Source organism: Diorhabda carinulata, chromosome X, assembly GCF_026250575.1.
Source record: "Diorhabda carinulata isolate Delta chromosome X, icDioCari1.1, whole genome shotgun sequence".
Taxonomy (NCBI): domain Eukaryota; kingdom Metazoa; phylum Arthropoda; class Insecta; order Coleoptera; family Chrysomelidae; genus Diorhabda; species Diorhabda carinulata.
The window spans coordinates 11,834,012-11,856,891 of record NC_079472.1 but is presented as its reverse complement, the minus strand read 5'-3'; the positions used below and the strand labels follow the sequence as shown (position 1 = coordinate 11,856,891).

Below are 22,880 nucleotides of genomic sequence, written 5' to 3'. Positions count from 1 at the left end.
ATTTATTATTTAAAATGTGATATACATTAAATTTTTGCAAGAAATTGAAATTTATCAGTAAATAATTCTTTATAATATATTTTAGAAAATATTAAAGTAAATCGTTTTAATACTTAACAAATTTAAACTTCGCGCCTGTTTGGTACAGTGCTGCCGTTGTTACCATAAGAAAAGTATAAAACGTCCCATTTTTTTAATTTTTAATGAGAATTTTCACCTCATCTACATCGGGTACTAGTAATTACATCGAAATTTGTTATATTTTCATATTTAATTATCAAATGTAATTCAAATTCGTTCCTATTTTTATATCTCTGAACATTTTATCTAATGGATGTGATTTCACAATATACAAGACCTCTTCCCTCCAAGGTTCCAGCAACCGTAAATAAGAAGAACACATGTTTTTATGAGGTTAAGGAATGGTGTTAAATAGTTAGGATATTTTTGTTCGTTTTAAATCTTGTATAATAGTATAAAAATTTAAACGATAAAATGAAGATCCATTTAACACCTGACAAACTCAGTTTTTCGCTATTTAGCGCTGAACAAATTCGACAAATGAGTGTTACTAAAATAATCACCCCTCTTATGTTAGACGCTTTAGGTCACCCTATACCAGGAGGTTTATACGATATAAAATTAGGTAATAATTCGTTTCATTAACATTTATTTCAGCAATAAGATTATATTTTTAGGTCCGTATTCTGATCAGGGCGAACTATGCGGAACTTGTAATAAAACGTTTACGAATTGCCCGGGACATTTCGGTTACATCGAGCTCCCTTTACCAACAGTTAATCCTCTATTTCATAAAATTATAGGGACTATTTTAAAAATATCGTGTTTATCTTGCTACCACATACAAATACCAAGTAAGTGCGAAAATATTTGGTATTAAAGTAAGTAATTCCGTATTTATTTTAGCTCATATTAAAAAAGTTTTGTGTATTCAAATTAAACTTCTTAATTGTGGTTTGATAACGGAAGCTATGTTAGTAGAATCGACGATATCTCAATTGATGTTAAAATATTTAAAATTTGAAAATATTCCAGTTGATAGTATAGGAACTATATTAGAATATGAACAAATGGCAGATGAATTATTAAGTAAGTGTTATGATTCTCCTTATATTTCCGAATTAAGTGAGTTGAAAATGTTTTTATAGGAAAATCTGGGGGGAAATACGTGATAAGTCAAAACACAGAAACTTTAAGAAATTATTTTATTAATCAGATGTTGAAGGAGGTTAAGGCAAAGGGTGTTTGTATGTTTTGTAAATCTATTATTGAAAAAATACAAACTTTGAAGAACAAAATCATATTAGTCAAGAGAAAAACAAACTTGTAAGTACCAAGTAAACACAATAATCTCGGTTTGTGTCTGAACACTTTTTTCAATTCAATACTTATAATTACACTGCCTAATCCTTTAAATAGAGTCCTTATCTAGCTTGAACGATAATTTTATCACTAGCTTTGAGTTTTTTATTATTTTGGGCTCATTTTCATGTCTAGTGTCACACAATTCCAATTTACATCAAGTTCGCTGCCGAATAAAGATAATAGATGTTTGCAGCTGTGTGGAAATTATCTAGGAGGATATTTTCAGCTGCAGAAAGATGATTTGGGTGGATTTTTGCAGCTGCAGAAAAATAAACTATAAGGATATTTGCAGCTAGACAAAGATGATTTGGATAATTTTTCGCTGCTGCATAAAGATAATCAATGTTCAAAGCTGCTTGAACATGATTTGGGTTGTATTTTGCAGTTGCATAAAGATAATCAGCTTTTACATCTGCATAATGATGAATTGTATGGTGGTTTATAACTGCATTTATATGATCTAGGTGGTGATTTGGAGTTGTAACATTGTTTGAAGCTGTCTAAAGATTATTCAGTTGGATCTTGAAGATGACCTAGAGATGGATGTTTGTAGCTGCATAAAATTGATTTAGGAGCATATTTACAGCTGGATGAAGATGATTTGGGTGATTTTTTGCAGCTGCATAAAGATAATCAATGTTTACAGCGGCATAAAGGTGATCTGGGTGGTTATTGGCAACTACGTAAAGATGATTTAGAAATGGAAGCTTGCAGCTGTATAAAAATGATCTAGGAGGACATTTACAGTGGCATGAAGATGATTTGAGTGGTTTTTCACAGCTTTATAAAGGTAATCAATGTTCAAAGCTGCATAAAGATGATGTGGATGGTTATTTGCAACTATGTAAAGATGATTTAGAGATGAAAGTTTACAACTACATAAAATTGATCTAAGAGGATATTTATAGCTACATGAGGATGATTTTGGTGATTTTTTACAGCTGCATAAAGATTACCGATGTTAACAGCTGTATGAACTAAAAGCTTTTAATTCCAATTTAATTAATTCCAACGAAATATTTCCGAAATTTATTCACATAGCTCCGGTATTATTTGGATGGGAACTTATGATGAAAAATATTTTTCATAAAGTATAAAAAGATGCTTCTATTAGACCAGAAATTGATTTCTGATACTTTTTTATCATCCAGAATTGCCACTAAGGGGTTATATATCTTTACAACTTTCAGGATACTTCATATTTTGTCTCGGCATGAAATTTTTGAAACAAATTACATTGTCTGTTGCTTCAAGCTGGTTTATACCCGACTCGAAGGACCAGGTAGTGTAATTTCGTTTGCGTCGGGGTTCTTGGTGTGTTTCATAACTTTCCGGTATTTTTACCACATTTTGAGACTTTTTAATTTCCAACTGTCGCAATTTATACATAACGATGGATTTATAGATGAATCCTTCGGATATTAACAACATCTGTTGTTCTGAATCTGTTTTCTGTTGAAATTATTCCCTGATACTTGATTTTTATGAAGGAACACATCGAACGCATCCAATACGGTAATGTCTCAAAAAATTACCGGATTGGAATCGAAATATGTCACCCCGGAAGAATCTAGGCAATACATGAGAAAAATTTGGATAGCAGAAAAGGATTTTTTGAAACATTTAATGTCGGTATTAGATGATATCGATATAGAACATCCTACGGATGTATTTTATTTTGATGTTATACCAGTACCACCTCCAAACGTTAGACCGGTGAGTAAATTGTTAATTATAAAACGTTTTTTACATATTTTCCCACGTTGTCACATTGTCAGGACTTTCCAGGAAGTTTTTAAATTGTTTTAATCGAAAAATATTAATATAAATACAGAAAAAATAATTTTTTTTCATATTATGTTTAAATATTTGGAAATTTATTAGAAAAATTATACAGGGTTATAAAAAATTGTCTACACTCGCATTTTTTAATAACATATCTATTAACACGTTGACTACCAAAGCAAATTTCATAATTTTATTTAGTGGCATTAAATCATTAGAAATATTAATTTAGATACAAAATTGTCATTGAAATGTATAGAAAAAACGAGTTATTTGATAGTTGGCAGTCAATACGTTAATCCCATTGGATCATATATCAAAAAATAGGAGAAATTTTTACTCACAACCCCTTTATTTTGATTTAAAATTCCTTTTGGTTATTGGAAATGTATTCGTACCTTTTTCGGATTAATTATACAGGGTGTTATACGTTTGAATTACGAATTATGTAAAAAAATCTCCTTGGGAAGTGTGAATTATGAGTTCTTGCAAAGTTGGAAATCAATGTGTTAACCTCATTGTATCGTATATAAAAAAATAGGAGAAATTTGTACTCACAACCCCTTTATCAGTTTATAATGCAGGGTGTTATACAATCAAACGTTATTATTTACTATTCATAATTAAAAATAATTATTTGTAGCAGTAATTTTCAATTTTTTTGATATATAACTAAATTTTTGTGATAAAAAATTATTTTTATTAATTTAATTCAGGTAAATTTCGCCAACGGTAGGGTATTGGAAAATAAACAATCCCTAGGATATAAAAATATTATACAAAACGTGATATTATTGAAAACTATCATTCAAGTTATTCAGAAAAACGATGATTTGGGGAGTTTAGTATCAGCAGAAGCTAAGGTAGTTAATCACCGACCCCCCTTTTTAACGAATATATCGATTTATAATAAAAAAATTTACAGGCTGCTTATAGTTTCGCTAGAGGTAATACCGCTGTGGAAAAATTGAATTATTGTTGGGAAGAACTTCAAAACGATGTAAACGGATTGTTGGACAAAGATAGTAATCGTACTAGGGAGGGAGAGGGTATAAAACAGGTGAATACGACAGTAATTTTGAAAAATTTCGTATTTATACCATTATATCGAAAAGTGCATCATATGATTTGCGATAACTCGAAAAGTCATTGTTGGATTGAAATAAAAAAAACGTATAAAGATTGGGGATGAAATAACCTTCAAATTATGTTAGTAACAATTTTGGTTACTAACTTATAACTTAGGAGATATTAAAAAAATATGACTAAAAAATTTTTTTTACAACAAAATTTCATTTCAGGATAATAAATAATAAATAAAATTACAAAATTTGTATCATTTCGTCTCTAAAGACGAATAGTACGAAAAAATTTTAATTTTTAGTACCTATGATACAGGGAGATTCAAAAAACTACGTAGAAGTTTATTGTCAATAGGTATAATACATAACTAAAAACAATTTGGGGCTCACCCAGACGTACCAAAACTCTATTTATTTCATTATTACACAATTTTTGTGAAGATTTTGAACTACTAACTATTAAAAGTACCCTTCCAGTTCTATCTGCTGTTTTGGAACTATCGTGTACCATTTGCTATTTGATATTTCCAAAATTTAGTTTTGAAGTAAATTTTTCTCAAAGCTAAACATTTTTGGTATTTGGAAGATAATTTAAATGTCCTTTAATATTTACCCCATGAAATCGTCTCCCTGAATATATCAGCTTCTTTTAGTTTACATTGTGGAAAGAGCTAAATATGTATCCAGGATAACTTGGTAGCTGTAACCAACATTTGAAATTTTTTTATCCACTCTGTAGTCACCGATTCTGATCATTTTTTTTTTGTAATTCAAAAAACTTAATATTTTTATTGTTTTTGAATTTTGTTTTTGTTAATTTAAATGTGAAAATTAAAAAAATATGTCACATTTTTGAAAAAAAACTTTTTCACCACAACTTTCTAAATATCTTCTAAACTATAAGATTAACAAAAAGTTGTTATTAACACAATTTGGAAGTTATTTCATCTCCAATCTTTATGTGCTTTTTTTAATACGATCCAACATCTACTTTTCGAGTTATGGTCAATTATGTGCAGCAACCATTTTTATTCCGAAAAAGTATCGCTAAGAAAATTAGAAAAAATATCTTTCACCCCAATATTTTGATGCTTTAATTTTTTTTTAGATAATCGAGAAGAAAGAGGGTATAATACGTATGTGCATGATGGGTAAACGTGTAAATTTTTCAGCTAGGTCCGTCATAACCCCAGATCCAAATTTGAATATCGATGAGATTGGGGTACCTGAAGAGTTTGCTAAAAAATTAACTTATCCTGTAGCCGTAACCCCTTGGAACGTTGAGGAATTGAGGAAGATGGTTTTGAACGGACCCAACGTTCATCCTGGGTACTGTTAATTGTCTCCATCTATCGATATCCGTTTCAACTGGTTGTTTTTAGGGCCATCATGGTCGAGTACAATGGTACCGTAAAAAGAATCAATCCGAAAAGTGTGCAACAACAAAAAAGTTTACTTAAATGTCTGTTAACGCCTGATGATAAGGATAACGTCCAACAGGGGGTTAGAATTGTAAGTGTTTTAATTTTTCTAACGATTTTTTTTGGAAATTTTCCGTTTATTTCTGTCATTTTGACAATTAACTGTTTTCAATTTGTCTTATTTGAATTTAGTCTTGACAAAAATTAACATTCTTGCTTTTATTTTTATTTATAACATGTTTTAGAACGTTAAACAAAAATTTCAAGATAATTATTTGGTAATTTAAAGAGATAACAGGACCGTATTTGCTTTTTACTATAATACGAAGTAGATAAAAAAATCATTTAAAATAATTATTTTTGTATATCGTTAAATTCTTTTTTTTTTCGTTTTTGGGTGTAAATATATAATATTTTGATGAGTTTTGTTTAAACAGTTTTGGTATAAATTGTTTTTGTATATTTAATAATTATTAGTACACTTTTATCATAAAAAACATTTTTTTATTGATAAAAATTTTCAAATTTGATTATATAATTTGAAAGAAATTTAAAAATGCAGCTGATTTGAGTTTTTTTGAAAATATTGTGGTATTTATATCGAAATCGAAGGTTCTAGATTATTTTCTAAGTTTTTAGACGATATCTAGAAGTTTCTAGATAACGTGAACAAACGACAGGGTCGGTCTAGCTTCTAAGGACACTAGAAAAAAAGAACATTAAAATTGATTTAGTACAAAATTTTATTTTATAAATTGTAATTTCTTTTCTTTTTTTGACAATTTTGTTTCAAAAGTCATACAGAATGACGTATTAGCGATATTTAAAAAAAATCTACTCCTAATCGGCCATTTTTTAATTTAAAAATTCAAAAATGTCTGCTGATTTGAGTTTTTTTGAAAATATTGTGGTGTTTATATAAAAATTCGCAGTTTCTAGATTATTTTTGAGGGTTCTAGAACTTTCTAGACTGTGTGAACAAACTACAGGGTCGGTCTGGCTTCTAAGGACAATACCAAATAGAGAAATAGATCATTCAAAACAATGTAGTACTAAATTTGATTTCTTAAATCATAATTTTTTCTTTAATTTTGTCAATTTTATATAAAAAGGCATACAGGATAACGTATTAGTGATATTTCAAAAAAATCGACTACCAATCGGCCATTTTTTAACTTAAAAATTCAAAAATGTCTGTTGATTTGAGTTTTTTTGAAAATATTGTGTTTTTATCGAAATCGAAGGTTCTAGATTATTTCCAGATCATTTCTAGATGTTTCTAGAAAACGACTCAATTATCAATGTAAACAAACGCCAAGGCCGGACTGGCTTTTCGCGATTATACAAGATAAAAAAAGATGATTTAAAAAAATTGTTTAGAATATATACTTAACATTTTTAATTTGTTTATACAAATAATATCATCAATTCAAGAAAAAAAATCGATTGTGGCAATTCAAAAACCTCAAAAATATCACATGAACTGAATTTCTTGATAATTAAATCGAAATCGATTATTCTAGATTGCTTTTCGAGTCTAGACCATTTGCAGAAGTTTCATGATAAAACCTCGTAATTTTAAGGTAATATAAAAAAACAACAGGTCCGGACTGACTTCTACGATAACACCAAGTAGAAATTTTAAAAAAATTAATTAAATGCATTTTGAAATATTTTTTTTCAATCCTAACCTCAAAATTCACTTTTTAATCATACCAAATAATCTAGATTGACTTTTATTTTCTTCTAATCCATTTTAGCAGTTTCTTTTGATTATTTCCCTTGCAACAGGACCGGTTTAGCTTCTAACGACTATACAAAATAGAAAATCTGAAAAATTCTTTAGATATTTGGAAGATTTGATTATTTTTTTCGCGTTTAGGTTTACATAAATCCCTAATAATGATATAACAGTGATAATATTTCAATTAAATTCAATCCTAACCTCAAAATTTACCTTTTAGTCATACCAAATTTTTCCATTTTCTTATAGTCCATTTTTAGCAGTTTTTTTATTATTTCCCTTGTAACAGGACCGGTTTAGCTTCTAATGACTTAGAAGAAAATTAGAAATTACGAAAAATTAGAAATTTTTGTTTTTTTTTTTTCGTGTTTAGGTACACAGACATCTCTGTAACGGCGATATACTCCTATTAAACCGTCAACCCACCCTACATAAACCGAGTATAATGGCTCACACGGCTCGAATATTGAAAAACGAGAAAACTTTGAGGTTACATTACGCCAATTGTAAAGCCTACAACGCCGATTTCGACGGGGACGAAATGAACGCCCATTTCCCCCAAAACGAACTAGCCAGAAGCGAAGGCTACAACATAGGTAAACATAACCGCACTAAAATGAAAAAAAATAATTCCTCAATATTTTTTTTACAAATTTCAGTGAACGTTTCGAATCAATTCCTCGTACCGAAAGACGGTACCCCTTTGAGCGGTTTGATTCAAGATCACATGATCGCGGGGGTACGGCTTTCGTTGAGGGGGAGGTTTTTCGATAAACACGATTACCAACAACTGGTTTACCAAGGTTTGTCCTTCAAAACCGGTAATATTCGATTATTGCCGCCGACGGTAATCAAACCTCGAATGTTGTGGTCCGGTAAACAGATTTTGTCCACCGTTATCATCAATATTATACCAGAAGGAAGGGAATTGATCAGTTTGACTTCTACGGCTAAGATACCGTCGAAAGTGAGTAGAGATTTTTTTTATTTAGCTCGGTTTTTTTTTTGTGAAAGTTTTGGGGGTTTTGAATGTTTCGAGATGGTTTTCGATGACTTGTATAAAGATTTTTAGGTTATACGGATGATTATGTTGATTTTTCATCCCCCTAGGTCTGCAGTTTATTTAGAAAATGTTATTTGATGTAAAACGTTGGTAATAACAGGGTTGGACTGGCTCGAATTAAATTAAAATGACAGTTTTAATAGAAGGGGTTTTTTGTTATATATTTTTATTTTAGTACGTTTTTTTTTCAACTGTTGATACTATTTCTTATAGTTTTTGATTATTCAATATATTTTTTTACAAAATGTTACAAAAAAATCGTAAAAATTTGATTATATTTTTTGAAAAGTATAAAAATATCCCGAGTCCAGTACTGTACATTACAGAATCTTAAATATGGAGCATTGGAGTCACGTTTGTAATATTTTCAGAAAATTTAATTGTTCGATTTGTTTGGTAATGTGAAAAAATGACTGGTTCAAATTAAAATTACAGTTTTAAAAGGTTTTTTGTCCTATATTTCCATTTTAGTACGTTTTTTTTTTCAACTGTTGTTAGTATTTTTTATAGTTTTTGATGATTTTTTATTATTTAATATATTTCTTTACCAAATGTTACAAAAAATTCCATTATTTTATTTCAAAATATTTAAAAAAAAATCCTAAGTCCGGTACTGTATATTCCAAATGCATCTATTTGTACCATAAACATCGTGTTAATGATATTTTTAGAAAAATTCATTGTATGGTTTGTTTGGTAATTTAAAATAATGACAGGGTTGGATTGGCTCTTATTAGATTATATTGTCAGTACCAAAAGAGAAACTTTTTCTCGAATTTTTTAACAATTTTTGATTATTAATTGTGGTTTTTTTAACAAAATATTGGAAGGAAAACGTGAATTTTTTTTGAAAGTAGGAAAAATATCCAGTACTGTATATTTCAAATTCCTCAATATCGAGCGTTTATGATATTTCTAGAAAATTCCATCATGCGGTTTGTTTGCTAATGTAAAATAATTACAGGACTGTACTGGCTTCTACTGAAAGTTCTGGAACAGGCCATTTATTTCAATTTAATGAGTTATTTCTAACTTTAGTACAACTTTTTATGGTTTTTAACAATTTTTGATTGCTAATTGCGGTTTTTGAAAAAAATATTGAATGGAAAACCCGACAATTTGCTTATTTTTTTCAAAAGTACCAAAGATACCCTAAGTCCCGTACTGTATTTTCCAAATTATTCTATTTTGAATGATTATTATGCGTTTATGATATTTTCCAAGAATTTCATTTTTTATTTTGCCTAAAAGCATGACAATTTCATTATTTTCTTTCAAAATATTTTTAAAAAATCCCAAGTCCAGTACTGTATATTCAAAATTCTTCTATCTGTATCATAAACATCATGTTAATTATACTTTAGAAAATTTCATTGTATGGTTTGTTTGGTAATATAAAAAAAATGACAGGGCTGAACTGGCTCATAACAGAGGGGCTTTTTCTCATCTATTTCCATTTTAGTACGTTTTTTCCAATTGCTGCCACTATTTTTTATAGTTTTTGATGATTTCTGATTGTTTAATATATTTTTTACAAAATGTTACAAAAAAACGTGAAAATTCCATCATTTTCTTTCAAAATATTTTTAAAAAATACTAATTCCAGTAATTTCTTTTCCAAATTCCTCTATTTGAATGTTTATAATTGCGTTTATTATATTTCCCAAGAATTTCATCGTTTGTTTTGCCTAATAAAGTAAAAAAGGACAGGGTCGTACTGGCTTTTATTAAAAGTTCTAAAATATGTTTTATTTTCAATTATTTTCATTTAAACGATTTTTTTAAACGATTTTTAACAAAATATTAAAAGGAAAACGTCGAAATTTTCCAAAATAATACAAAATACCCTAGTCCAGTACTAATTTCTAGAAGATTCGAATTCTAGAATGTAAACAAAACACTCACAATATGATGTAAACAACCTATAAAAACAAAATGGCGCTTTATAACCGGCGCATTCACCAAACTTTGACATTGTATGTAAATAAAAGACAGGATCGGATTGGCTTATACTTACATTTCCAAAACAGACATTTTTTTCTTTATTTTCATTTTATTAGTTTTTTTATACTGATAATACAAATTTTTATGGATCTTGATTGTTTAATACGGTTCAATAACGAAATATCATAAGAAAAACTAAAAATATTTATTATTTTTTTGAAGCATAAAAAATACCCCAAATCCAGTACTGTATATTACAGATTTTCCAATTCGGAACATTATTATTCCGTTTATGATATTTCTAAAAAAACTCACCTCAAATAGGACTTCAAAAGTTCGTTCAATAGAAAAAAATAATGAACAGGTTCGGACCGACTCAATAAGTTCATTTTATAAAATAAACAACGAACAGGACCGGACTCGCTCTTTAAATTAGTTTGACAAAGTAAACAATGAACAGGTCCGGAATAACTAGAAATTTCCGCAATATCATATCGTTACAGTTGTTTGTAAAAGTATACAGATATTTCGATAGTAAAATTTTCCCTTATTATTTCACATTTCTTTCCAATTTTTGACGTCGTTTTTAATTCCCGTCTATTTGATTTGACTCGAATTCCTAATTGAATAATTCCAAATTTCGAATTTATTAAAAAAAACGTTCAGTTAACCTCAAAACATGATTAACAAACGTTAATATAATCGAAAATAGGCTTGGCAAACTCAACCCTCGAGACTATGGAAAGCGGGCGGTACTCCATTCACCGACGACAAAACAATGAGCGAAGCCGAAGTTATAATACGAAACGGTGAATTACTGGTCGGAATTTTAGATAAAACCCATTACGGCGCCACCCCTTACGGTCTAGCCCACTGTATGTACGAGGTAATCACCGAAAAAATACTAATTTTCGCGTTCCCCGGTAAACTTTTCGGTGTAATTTTTTTTAGTTGTACGGCGGCGCTTGCGCCACCAGATTTCTATCGTCGTTGGCCAAACTCTTCATGAGGTTCCTGCAACAGGAAGGATTCACTTTGGGCGTGCGCGATATCCTGACGATACCGAAAGCAGATGCGAAACGTCGGAAAATAATAAAGGATTGCAGGTCTATCGGTAAAGAGGCGGTAACTAAAGCTCTGGATTTACCGATAGGTACGCCGGATGAGGATGTTGTTGGGAAAATCGAAGAGTTGAGTGCTACCGATGCTAAAATTAGATCGGTGATCGATAGATCGTATAAATCGTCGTTGGATACGTTCACAAATGAAATTAACAGGTATTTATATGGTTTTTAGTAAAAAAAATTGATTTTTCGTTTCGAATTTTTCGGTAAATGTTTTTTTGGTTAACCCTGTATTATATGAAATCGTAGTTGGATGGTTTATATCGAATTTTCATGAAACCCTGTATTCGAGATTTTTGTAATTTTTCAACGGAAAGTTGTGATTTTTTCTAGTATTTTCTAGATAGAGTTTATTTATAATGTAAATAAATAACAGGACCGGACTGACTTTTCTCTACCGTTAATAGCTGATATAAATTTTGAAAATTGATCATTTTTTTGGATGAATATTTTTTTGGTTAGCCCTGTATTTTATAAAATAGTAGTTGGATGGTATATATTAAGTTTTGGTGCTCCCTGTATTATAGATTTTCATAATTTCTCCAGGAAAAGTGTCGATTTTCTTAGAGGACGTCATTTGACAATGTAAATAACAACAGGACTGGACTGACTTTTCACTACCATTAATATTCCATAGAACTTTTGAAAATTAATTAATTTTTTTGGTTAAATATTTTTTTGGTGTTCCCTGTATTATAGATTTTCATAATTTCTCCAGGAAAAGTGTCGATTTTCTTAGATGACGTCATTTGACAATGTAAATAAACGACAGGACCGGACTGACTTTTCACTACCATTAATATTCCATAGAACTTTTGAAAATTAATCAATTTTTTTGGTTAAATATTTTTTTGGTGTTCCCTGTATTATAGATTTTCATAATTTCTCCAGGAAAAGTGTCGATTTTCCTAGATAACGTCATTTGACAATGTAAATAAACGACAGGACCAGACTGACTTTTTTCTACTACTATTAACACTAAATGGAAAGTTTGAAAATTAATCATTTGACGTACTGGAATGTATTATTTCTATTTTTTTATCTTTAGCTACAAAAAAATTATATTATTCCTTCTCAACCTCAAATATTTCTTTTTTCATTTTTTACCTCCACAGCGCTGTCGACACTTGTAAATTTCAAAATTTTTGTCTATTGAACGTTTATTTCAAATTTTTTTCAAAAATTCGAGAAAAAAATACGATAAAATTAATTTTAAATAGATTTTGAAGTCAAATATTTTTAACAATGAATGTTGACCTGTCAGTATCCGAACTGTGTGTCAATATTATGACAGTTGCTGTATTAAAAACTGTCAAATCAATTAAAATATGTTTTTATGGTTCTATTTTACCAATATTTTCTTGAAACTTTGATTGAAAATATGTTTTTCATCATTTCTTCAAAATATTTATTTCTAATTATCTCTGATGGAAAATTAAACGTGACAACACAGCATACCATTAAAACATCCAGTATCAATATTAAAATCTTCAACAACCAATCAGAATGTTCAATATTGTAGTGACTTTTATGTCCTTCAGTTGGCAGCACTGTTGACATACGTCAATATTCGAATTGCGCATCCATTTTATGACCATTCAACGATCCTAAATTCGTTTTTTTGCATCCTATCATTAATTTTTATGAAAAAAAAAACAAATTTTCTTGACATAATCTATATTTTTATCGTTTTTTTTTAATCAGAACTTGCCTCCCAGCCGGTCTCGTATGTAAATTTCCTCAAAACAACCTCCAATTGATGGTCCAATCTGGCGCTAAAGGTTCGACCGTTAACACCATGCAAATCTCCTGTCTACTAGGTCAGATTGAATTGGAAGGTAAACGACCTCCGGTGATGATATCCGGTAAATCTTTACCCAGTTTTCCCGCCTTCGAATTTTCCCCGCGAGCCGGAGGGTTCATCGACGGTCGATTTATGACCGGCATTCAACCGCAGGAATTTTTCTTTCATTGTATGGCGGGACGAGAGGTGAGGCAAACGAATGTCATAAACGTCATCCGCCATATTTGACTCGGGGGTTTTGTGAATTTTAGGGTCTGATCGATACAGCTGTCAAAACTAGTCGTAGTGGATATTTACAGAGATGTCTCATCAAACATTTGGAAGGGCTTAAAGTTAGTTACGATATGACGGTGAGGAATAGTGATAAAAGTGTTATACAGGTAAATACGCACCCACCTCAGGTGTTAACATTTTTTATACAATTAACGATTTTTATTGAATTTTGATTTCCCTGGTATATATGCGAAATCGACTCATTTCTACATATCTATCTAAATATTCATTACCGGTAATCTTTAAATCTGGCAACTCTACAAATATCACGCATTTTATATAAAAATGATTTTTATTACATATTTTTTTTATTGCCCTGGTATATTTGCGAAATCGACTCATTTCTAAATATCGTGTTTATAAAATTTTTTCAAAAAAAAATGATAATTTTTTGATTTTCCAGGTATATTTGCAAAATCGACTCATTTCCTTTAGTTTATATATTTTGCAAAAAACTTTTATATTGATGAAATTGAATATATAACAAAAAAATAGTTTTTCTGATAATCTTTGTAGTAAAATTAAACTTTGCAACATTACAAATATCACATAATTCATATACATTATATATATAAAATTTATTTCCGATAATAGCAAATCATTAAATCCATTATTCTACTTAGTAACTTTTAGTTTCATTTCGACCAACCAAAACATTTAACGCCATTCTAAACCATTCGTGAACCAATCGAAATATTCCCTACGATTATTGTAGTGATTTTCCTCGGTTGGTAGCGCTGGTGACATACGTCAAAATTTAAATTGTTTTAACCTAAATATATATCCTGAAAATTCTATGTTTTAATAAAAATAAAATCAGTTTTCTATTAATTTATCATGATATCAAATTCCATAGTTCCTATACGGCGAAGATGGCATGGATATAGCCAAATCTCAATTCTTCAACGAAAAACAAATCAACTTTTTAACCGAAAACGTAAAAGTTCTTGCACAACAAGATGTTTTAACACGAGTTAAAAGTGACGAAGAACAATCTAACATAAAGGAATACATAAAAACGGTAAAGAAAGTAGTAACAGTGTGAATATTTGTTAGTCATATCGTTTATTTTTGTTGTTTTCAGATTACTAAATGGAAAAAAGAACATGGGGATCCTTTCAGGTATCGAAAAAAGAATCCCTTTACACTCTTCGTTAAATACGTTAGACAAAGAGTAGGAGACGATAAGAAGTTAACTAGGGAACAATTAAATAAACTTTGGTATGAATTAGCCGACGATATAAAGGAAAGGTAAATTTTTGTTATAAAAGTTTCATTTACTTTGATTTTTACTAATTTTTGCGAGGTACGTAGTTTTAGATCATAGAAATGTTGTTTAAATACTTTATTTGATGTTTTTCTGAGTTTATTTATATTTGATAAGATTCCAAGTTTTTTGTAATATAATAATTATCTTCAATACCTATCTTTTTCCTTTTGAAGGCCTATTTTTATCGAATAGGTACTTTGGAACTAGATTTTAATCTAAATATTCTTTTTTGTTCTTTTTGGCTACATTTTGAAGTTTTTCCAATAAATTCGATTTGTTAACTCTATATCGAAGAACTGATATGAAATTGTAGAAGATTCGATAAAAATAAAAAAGAATTTGAAAATGTTATATGAAACCAATGCAATCGATGTTTGTTGTGACATTTATTATGATAAAGATGATACCATTGAGTTTACTTTCATTTAAATAGGATTCTAAGTTGTTTTACCCAATGTTAAGTATTTCTTTTAAAGATATTTAGGTACTTTTTGATCTTAATTTGCTTTTTTGTTCTTTTTGGAGTTACATTTAGAATTGCCATAAAAAAATCCTTCTTTTGATATTTTTGGGCTACATTTTGAATTTCCATCAAGAAAATTGCTTTCTTTTGTTTTTTTTTAGGACTAGATCTTGAATTGTTATGAAAAATTTTTGCTTTTTTGTTCTTTAGGGGCTAAATTTTGAATTTTCATTCAGAAATTTGCTTTTTTTGTTCTTTTTGGGACTAGATTTTGAATTGTCATTAAAACTTTTTGCTTTTTCGTTATTTTTGGAGCTACATTTAGAATTGCCATAAAAAAATCCTTCTTTTGATATTTTTGGGCTACATACTGAATTTCCATCAAACAATTTTGTTTTCTTTTTTGGAGGAAATCTGAATTTTTAAATTTCATCAAGAAAATTGCTTCTTTTGTTTTTTTTTTTTGGACTAGATCTTGAATTGATATGAAAAATTTTTGCTTTTTTGTTCTTAAGGGGCTAAATTTTGAATTTTCATCCAGAAATTTGCTTTTTTTGTTCTTTTTGGGACTAGATTTCGAATTGTTATTAAAACTTTTTGCTTTTTTGTTCTTTTTGGGGCTAAATTTTTATTTGTCATCAAGAAATTTGCTTTTTCTGTTCTTTTTGGGGTACATTTATCAATTGTCCTCAAAAAATTACTTTTTTAACTTAATATCAAAATAGAAGTAGATTTTAATCGATTATTCCAGCTTCGAGAATCAATGTAAGCGTTGTCCCGATCCTGTCGAATCCTTGTATCAACCTGACGCGAATTTCGGCGCAGTAAACGAAAAAATCGAAGAACTGATAAAAAATTGTAGAGGATTCGATAAAAAAGCCAAAAAGGAATTTCAAAATGTGATGAAATTGAAAACGATGCAATCGATGTGCGTCGCCGGAGAACCAGTGGGACTTTTAGCTGCACAAGTATGGCATTTACGATGATAACGATGACACAATTGATGAATTTGGAAATTTTTTAGTCCATAGGTGAACCTTCCACTCAGATGACGTTGAATACTTTCCATTTCGCCGGTAGAGGTGAAATGAACGTCACTTTGGGTATCCCCAGATTGAGGGAGATCCTGATGATGGCGTCGAAAAATATCAAAACGCCTTCTATGGAAATTCCGTTTTTACAAGTACCCGATTTGGAATACAGGGCGGACAAAATTAGGAAATTGTTAACGAGGGTCGTTGTTGCAAATGTTTTGGAAACTATCGAAGTTACTACCGAGCTACAGATTAAACCGATTAGGTATTAATCGATTATTTTTGGGCGTTGTAATTTTTTTTTATATTTTTATTCGATTTTAGACAGAATAAATATACGGTGAGGTTCAATTTTTTACCGAAAAAATATTACAGTAACGATTATTGCGTTAAACCGAATCAGATAATAAATCACATGAAAAAAAAATTCTTTCGGGAGATGTTTGCCAGTATTAGGAAAGTCAGTAAGATAAATTCGAATATGTAAGTAAAAAGTTTATTTTAATAGTTGTTTACACGTTTTTGGACGTCTTATGTATATAGGGTGATTCTAATACTAGATAACAAAAATTGTATATAGGAGGTGATTTTTTGATATATTTAGTGTTGCTGTTGGCGTAATCAGGTATAAAAGTGCAAAAATTATGAGAAAATATTTTATACGGGGTTGAATTGATATTTTATTCAATTTTATATGAATATTTATTTTAAAAAACAATTTGAATCACCCTCGTAATTGTATTTGTCTTTATAATCTTTTTGATGCATAAATTGATAATGAAAAAATCATAAAAATTTGCATAAAATAGGGGGAGTTTTATACAGGGTGATTCTAGTTTTGAAAAAAAAATTATATGATAAACTTATTAAAAAAAAACAAATTTTCAAAAAGAATTTTTATAAATTGAGTGGCAAAGTTGATTTAATGAAATATCAAAGTATTAAAACAATGATGAAATATTTTATACGGCGTCTATTTGATAATTTATTCGATTTAATTTGATTTTTTGTTATTCATAACTATTTCAATCCCCCTCGTAATTCGTTTATTCACTGAAATGTTTTAGTCACAAAATTTGATGTTGGAAATTCACAGAAATTGAAAATTGCACTATAATAATGTGAATTTTTATACAGTGATTCTGGTTTTTAAAAATTTGGATTATAAAAAAACAAATTTTCTAAAAGAATTTCTATAAATTGAGTGTCAAAGTTGAGATATTGAGATGTAAATGTACAAAAATGATGAATAAATATTTTATACGGGGTCTATATGATAATTTATCAATTATTTGAATTTTAGTTATTAAGAACTATTTAAATAACCCTCGTAATTGGATTTATCATTGCAATATTTTTGGTACCAAAATTGATGTTGAAATACTACAAAAATTGATAAATTTCAACCAAATAACTTGAATTTTTTACTGGGTGATTCCAGTTTTTGAATATTTGGATATATAATAAAAATAATGAAGAAAAACAAATTTTCGAATTTTTTTTTATAAATTGAGTGACAAGGTTGAGATGTAAAAGTACAAAAATGATGAATAAATATTTTATACGGGGGCCATTTGATAATTTATCAATTTTATTTGAATTTTTATTATTAAGAACTTTAAATAAACCTGATGTTGATGTTGAAATACTACAAAAATTGATAAATTTCAATAAAATAACATAATCAAAAATTATGAATAAATATTTTATACGGGGTCCGGTTAACAATTTATTCAATTTTATATAAATATTTGTTTTTAAAAACTATTTGAATCACCCTCGTAATTCATATTTTTTATATAAAAATTGGTATGGAAAAACCACAAAAATTGGAAATTTACATTAAATAAGGCAATTTTATACGGGATAAATCTAGTTTTTGAAAATTTGGTTATATGATCAATTTATGGAAGAAAATAAATATTAAAAAACAAATTCCATAAAATGAGATTTAAATTTAAGATGCCGATATTTAAAAGTGCAAAAATTTTGACTTGATTTTTAATGCGGGGTCCGTTTGATGATTAAATCGAATAATTTCTATTTTTATACGTTCATATAGTTTTTAAAACAATTTGATTCCACCTCGTAATTGGATTTATTCATTCAAATATTTTTCATACACAAAATTATGTCGGTAAAACAGAAAAAATAGAAAAATCTAATGAATAGTCGAATTTATACAGGGTGATTTCAGTTTTTAAAAATTTCTATATGAAATAAGAAAAAAAAATTTTTTTTCGGAATAATAATTATGAATTGAATGTTGCTTTCGAGATAATTCGATATAAGAATGCAAAAATAATTGATATACTTTTTTTACGGGGTCGGGTCATTAATTTACATAAATTACCAATTTTCCATCATCATAAATTGAATTTTGTTCTCCGAAACAAATTAATTAACCCTCGTAATGAAATATTTTTGATAGACGATACTAATTTTGAAATTTTCATAAACAAATTGAATTGTTGAAATGGGGGGATTTAAATTAGCAAAAAATTGAATTAACTTATACTAATATTAACTTATTAACTATTTTTTTTTAATATTGAATAGCTCCCTCGTAATCAAATTTATGATAAAAATAATTCCGATTCTAGAGTTATGATGGAAGATGAAAAAAACAAAAAATCGATACCGAACAATGAAGAAGATAACGAAGAACAAAACGAAAAAGAACCTGTAGATGAAAACAGTTCTTCCGAAGACGAAATCGAAGATACCGAAGACGCCAAGCAGACCCATAAATATCAAGAGACTAGAGACGATTTGGAACCGGAAGACGAAGAGAAACTACAATCCGACGAAGAAGAAGAAAACGGTAAACGACAACCACCATTTCCTTTACATTCCGATACATTCAATTTTCATATTTGCAGTAAATTCGGACGAGGAAAACGAAAAAAAAGAAGAAGAAATCAAACAACAACAGCAGCAGCAACAAAATGAAGTAGTGGATAGTTATAATTTCGCCCAAAGTTACATCGAAGATACCGATAAGCATCTGTGGTGTGAAATAACTTTCGGTGTAAGTTTTTAAACAAAAAAAAATTAATCCCCCCTTTACTGTACAATTTTTTGTCGTCTCTAGTTTCCTTTGAATCAGAAAAAATTAGATCTGACCGCCATTTTGAAAGAAACCGCCGACAAATCCGTTTTATGGGAAACACCGCAGATACGTAGAGCGATCACTTACGTCAAAGACGATCAGTTTATGCTAAGAACCGACGGTATAAATATTGTAGTAAGTATCGATATTTGTTGTAACACCCTCGTATAGTATTGTTTGTTTCAGGAAATGTTTAAATACAATACGATACTCGATTTACCGAAATTGTACTGTAACGATATACATAAAGTAGCCGAAACGTATGGTATCGAAGCCGCATCGAAAGTAATCGTTAAGGTTAGTTTACAAATTTTATTGTGAAAAAAAAATGTTATTTTAATAAAAAAACTCAATTTTTTTTCAACAGAACTTATCGAACCAGTCCGTTCCTTTTATTCATTTAAATTATTAAGCGACATAACATTCAAAATTTCGTAGTAGCAAGCTACCTAACCCGGTCCTGTTTACATTATTAGATGACCAGGAATTCGATGTAAACAAATTGCAGAACCGAGTTAGGTAGCTTGAGACTACAAAAATTTTTAATGTTATGTCATTTAATAATTTAAATAAATAACAGGGTCCTACTGGATCAAAAATTTCTATTGAAACATTTGATTTTTATAATAATGTAAAAAATGTTTATCGCTATAAAAATATCACCTTTAAGTATGAAAATAAATTTTTTTAACAGAAACTTTCAAGCAAGTCCGTTCCTGCTGTTTATGTACATTGTAGAGTGACGTAATATGAAAATTGTTATCGTCAAAAGTCACTTAACCCAGACCTGCAGTTTGTTTACATTGTTAACTGACAACCTAGAAATTCGATGTAAACAAACTGCAGAACCGGGCTAGTTAGCTTTTGACAATTTTTAATATTAAATTCAAGTAAATAACAGGATCGAAAATTTCAATTAAAATGATTGATTTCTATCATTATTATATAAAAAAATGTTTGAATGTTACTTTTAATAATAAAAATCAATTTTTTCAACGGAAACTTCCGCGCCAGCCTGTTGTTTATTTACATTGTTGAGTGTCATTAATGAAAATTATTGTCGTCACACACTGCCTAGTCAGGTCCTCCACTTTGTTTACATTAATTTCTTCTTAAGTCATTTGATAATTTATATAAACAGCAGGAACGGACTGGCTCGAAATTTTCGGTTCACATATTTTATTTTCATTATTATTACATAAAAAAATGTTTATTTTTATAATAAACATAATAAAATAAATTTTTTGACAGAAACTTTGGAGCCAGTCCGTTTCTGATTTTCAATAATATTGAAAATTAATATAGTGACAAGCTGTTCAGTCCGGTCCTGCAGCTTGTTTACATTAAATTTCTATGTTAAGTCATTTAATAATGTAAACAAACTGCAGGATCGAGCTAGGCAGCTTTTGACGATAACAGCAGGAACAGACTGGCTCGAAATTTTATTTTTATCATCATTACATAACAAAATGTTTATCGTTATTTTAATGCTATTTTCTCCTTTTCCCGGAATACTCTGAACCGTTCCTGTTGTTTATTTACTATATGAAAACCAACTTTTGGCATAGCTACCTCGTCCTGTCCTGCAGTTTATTTACATTGTTAAATGACAATCTACAAAAAATTCAATGTAAACAAATTGCAGGACCGTACCAGGTAACTTTTTACTATAAATTGCTTAACAATGTAAATAAACAGGAACGGATTGGCTCAAAGTTTTCTGGGAAAAGAAAAAAGTAACACCAAAATAATGTTGAATATTTTTTCACATAATGATAATAAAAATCAATTTTTTCCACAGAAACTTTCGAGCTGACTCCATTCCTGCTGTTTATTTACATCATTAAGCGACATAACCTAAAAATTTAATATAAACAAACTGCAGGGACGGGCTGAACAGCTTGCCACCACAATAATTTTCAATGTTTCATCACTTTACAATAAAACAGGAACGAAAGAGTCTGTTAGAAGAAATTGATTTCTCCATATAAAAGTAATATTTATGAAAAAATAAACATTTTTTACATAATTCGAGCCAGTCCGTTCCTATTGATTATCTACATTATAAAGCGACATTTTAAAATTATTGTAAATAAATAGCAGGACCGGGCTGAGCAGCTTGTAACTACATCAATTGTCAGTATTATAATACTTGATAATAAAAATAAACAAGACCGGGTTATGTAGTTTGTGACTACAATAATTTCCAGTGTTATATGGGTTAATAGTGTAAATATGCAGCATGACGGATTTGTTAGCTGTGACTTTTTTTGTAATAAAAACAATTGTTATACACTTGTAGGAAGTCAAAGATGTATTTAATGTTTACGGAATCAAAGTAGATCCGAGACATTTATCGTTAATAGCGGATTATATGACATTTAATGGAACTTTCGAACCGTTGAGTAGAAAAGGAATGGAAAGTAGTGCATCGCCTCTACAACAGATGTCTTTCGAGTCGTCGTTGGTGTTTTTGAAGAATGCAGTTATTAGAGGTAAGTTTAGATTTATATCTTGTGGAAAGGATGTTGTGGAAGTGTGTTTCAGGACGTCAGGACGATATTCAGAACCCTTCCAGTAGTCTCATGTTGGGAAAACCTTGTAACACCGGAACGGGGAGTTTTACTCTGTTACACAAGACTTTTACTGTTTGATTTTTATATAAAATATGTAAATAAACATTTTTTTCATTAATTGAAGTTTATTTTTTTGGAAATAAAACGAATGTTGATTTGGAAAGGGAGTATCACAACTTTAGTTAGCCTTAGGTGCTTGTAAGGGTTTCGACAAAAGATAAACAATCTGGAAGTGCCTTTCTTGATTAAAATACTCCAAACGGTTCGTTAGGAATTCGTAGACAGGTCTACATATGATTTATAAGGATAAATATGATAAAATAGTTCAAATGTACCAAGGAAAATATTAAACTTCCAAGATTTTATTTGTTCCTCTGTTATAAAATTAGTGTGAGTAGTTCAAATAAATCAAAAATAATTCGTTACTATCTATCTATCCTCAAAATAATTTTTGTTGCCTAATACACAAGTAGTTCGAATGAATGTATCAGAGTAAAATTCGCTCATCACCAAAGATATGCTTCTCCAAAAAGTTTTTGATAATTTCGATTATGCTGTATATGACAATATACCAGTAGTTCAACTGCACCTAGTTTACCATCAAAGATTTTTTCCAGAAACTTGTTTTATTGCTTTGGATTATAATTTATGAAAATTTAATACACAAGTAGTTCAAATATACCTTGATTAGTCCTTCATTAACCTATAAAGACATCACAGCTAGCCCAATTATATCAAAAGACTTATAACAAAGCGCTTTGATAGGCCTTACGAAGGCCAGAGGGCTCTGGTAGTATCA

The 22,880-nt window shown here is 29.3% G+C and overlaps 1 protein-coding gene across 1 annotated transcript; it reads left to right on the top strand.

The window, feature by feature from the left end:
• Positions 1 to 372: 372 nt before the first annotated feature.
• On the top strand, positions 373 to 22,199 carry LOC130901952 (DNA-directed RNA polymerase I subunit RPA1). Its single transcript, XM_057813674.1, has 26 exons — positions 373 to 646; positions 699 to 875; positions 928 to 1,110; positions 1,170 to 1,347; positions 2,877 to 3,102; positions 3,888 to 4,034; positions 4,097 to 4,231; positions 5,362 to 5,582; positions 5,636 to 5,765; positions 7,792 to 8,014; positions 8,078 to 8,385; positions 11,138 to 11,311; positions 11,377 to 11,702; positions 13,254 to 13,539; positions 13,605 to 13,733; positions 14,483 to 14,647; positions 14,711 to 14,877; positions 16,111 to 16,327; positions 16,384 to 16,658; positions 16,718 to 16,876; positions 18,997 to 19,217; positions 19,276 to 19,424; positions 19,488 to 19,640; positions 19,692 to 19,802; positions 21,808 to 22,000; positions 22,053 to 22,199. The coding sequence occupies exons 1-26, from the start codon at positions 496 to 498 to the stop codon at positions 22,157 to 22,159; spliced, it is 4,911 nt and encodes a 1,636-aa protein (XP_057669657.1). The 5' UTR covers positions 373 to 495; the 3' UTR covers positions 22,160 to 22,199.
• Positions 22,200 to 22,880: the final 681 nt, after the last annotated feature.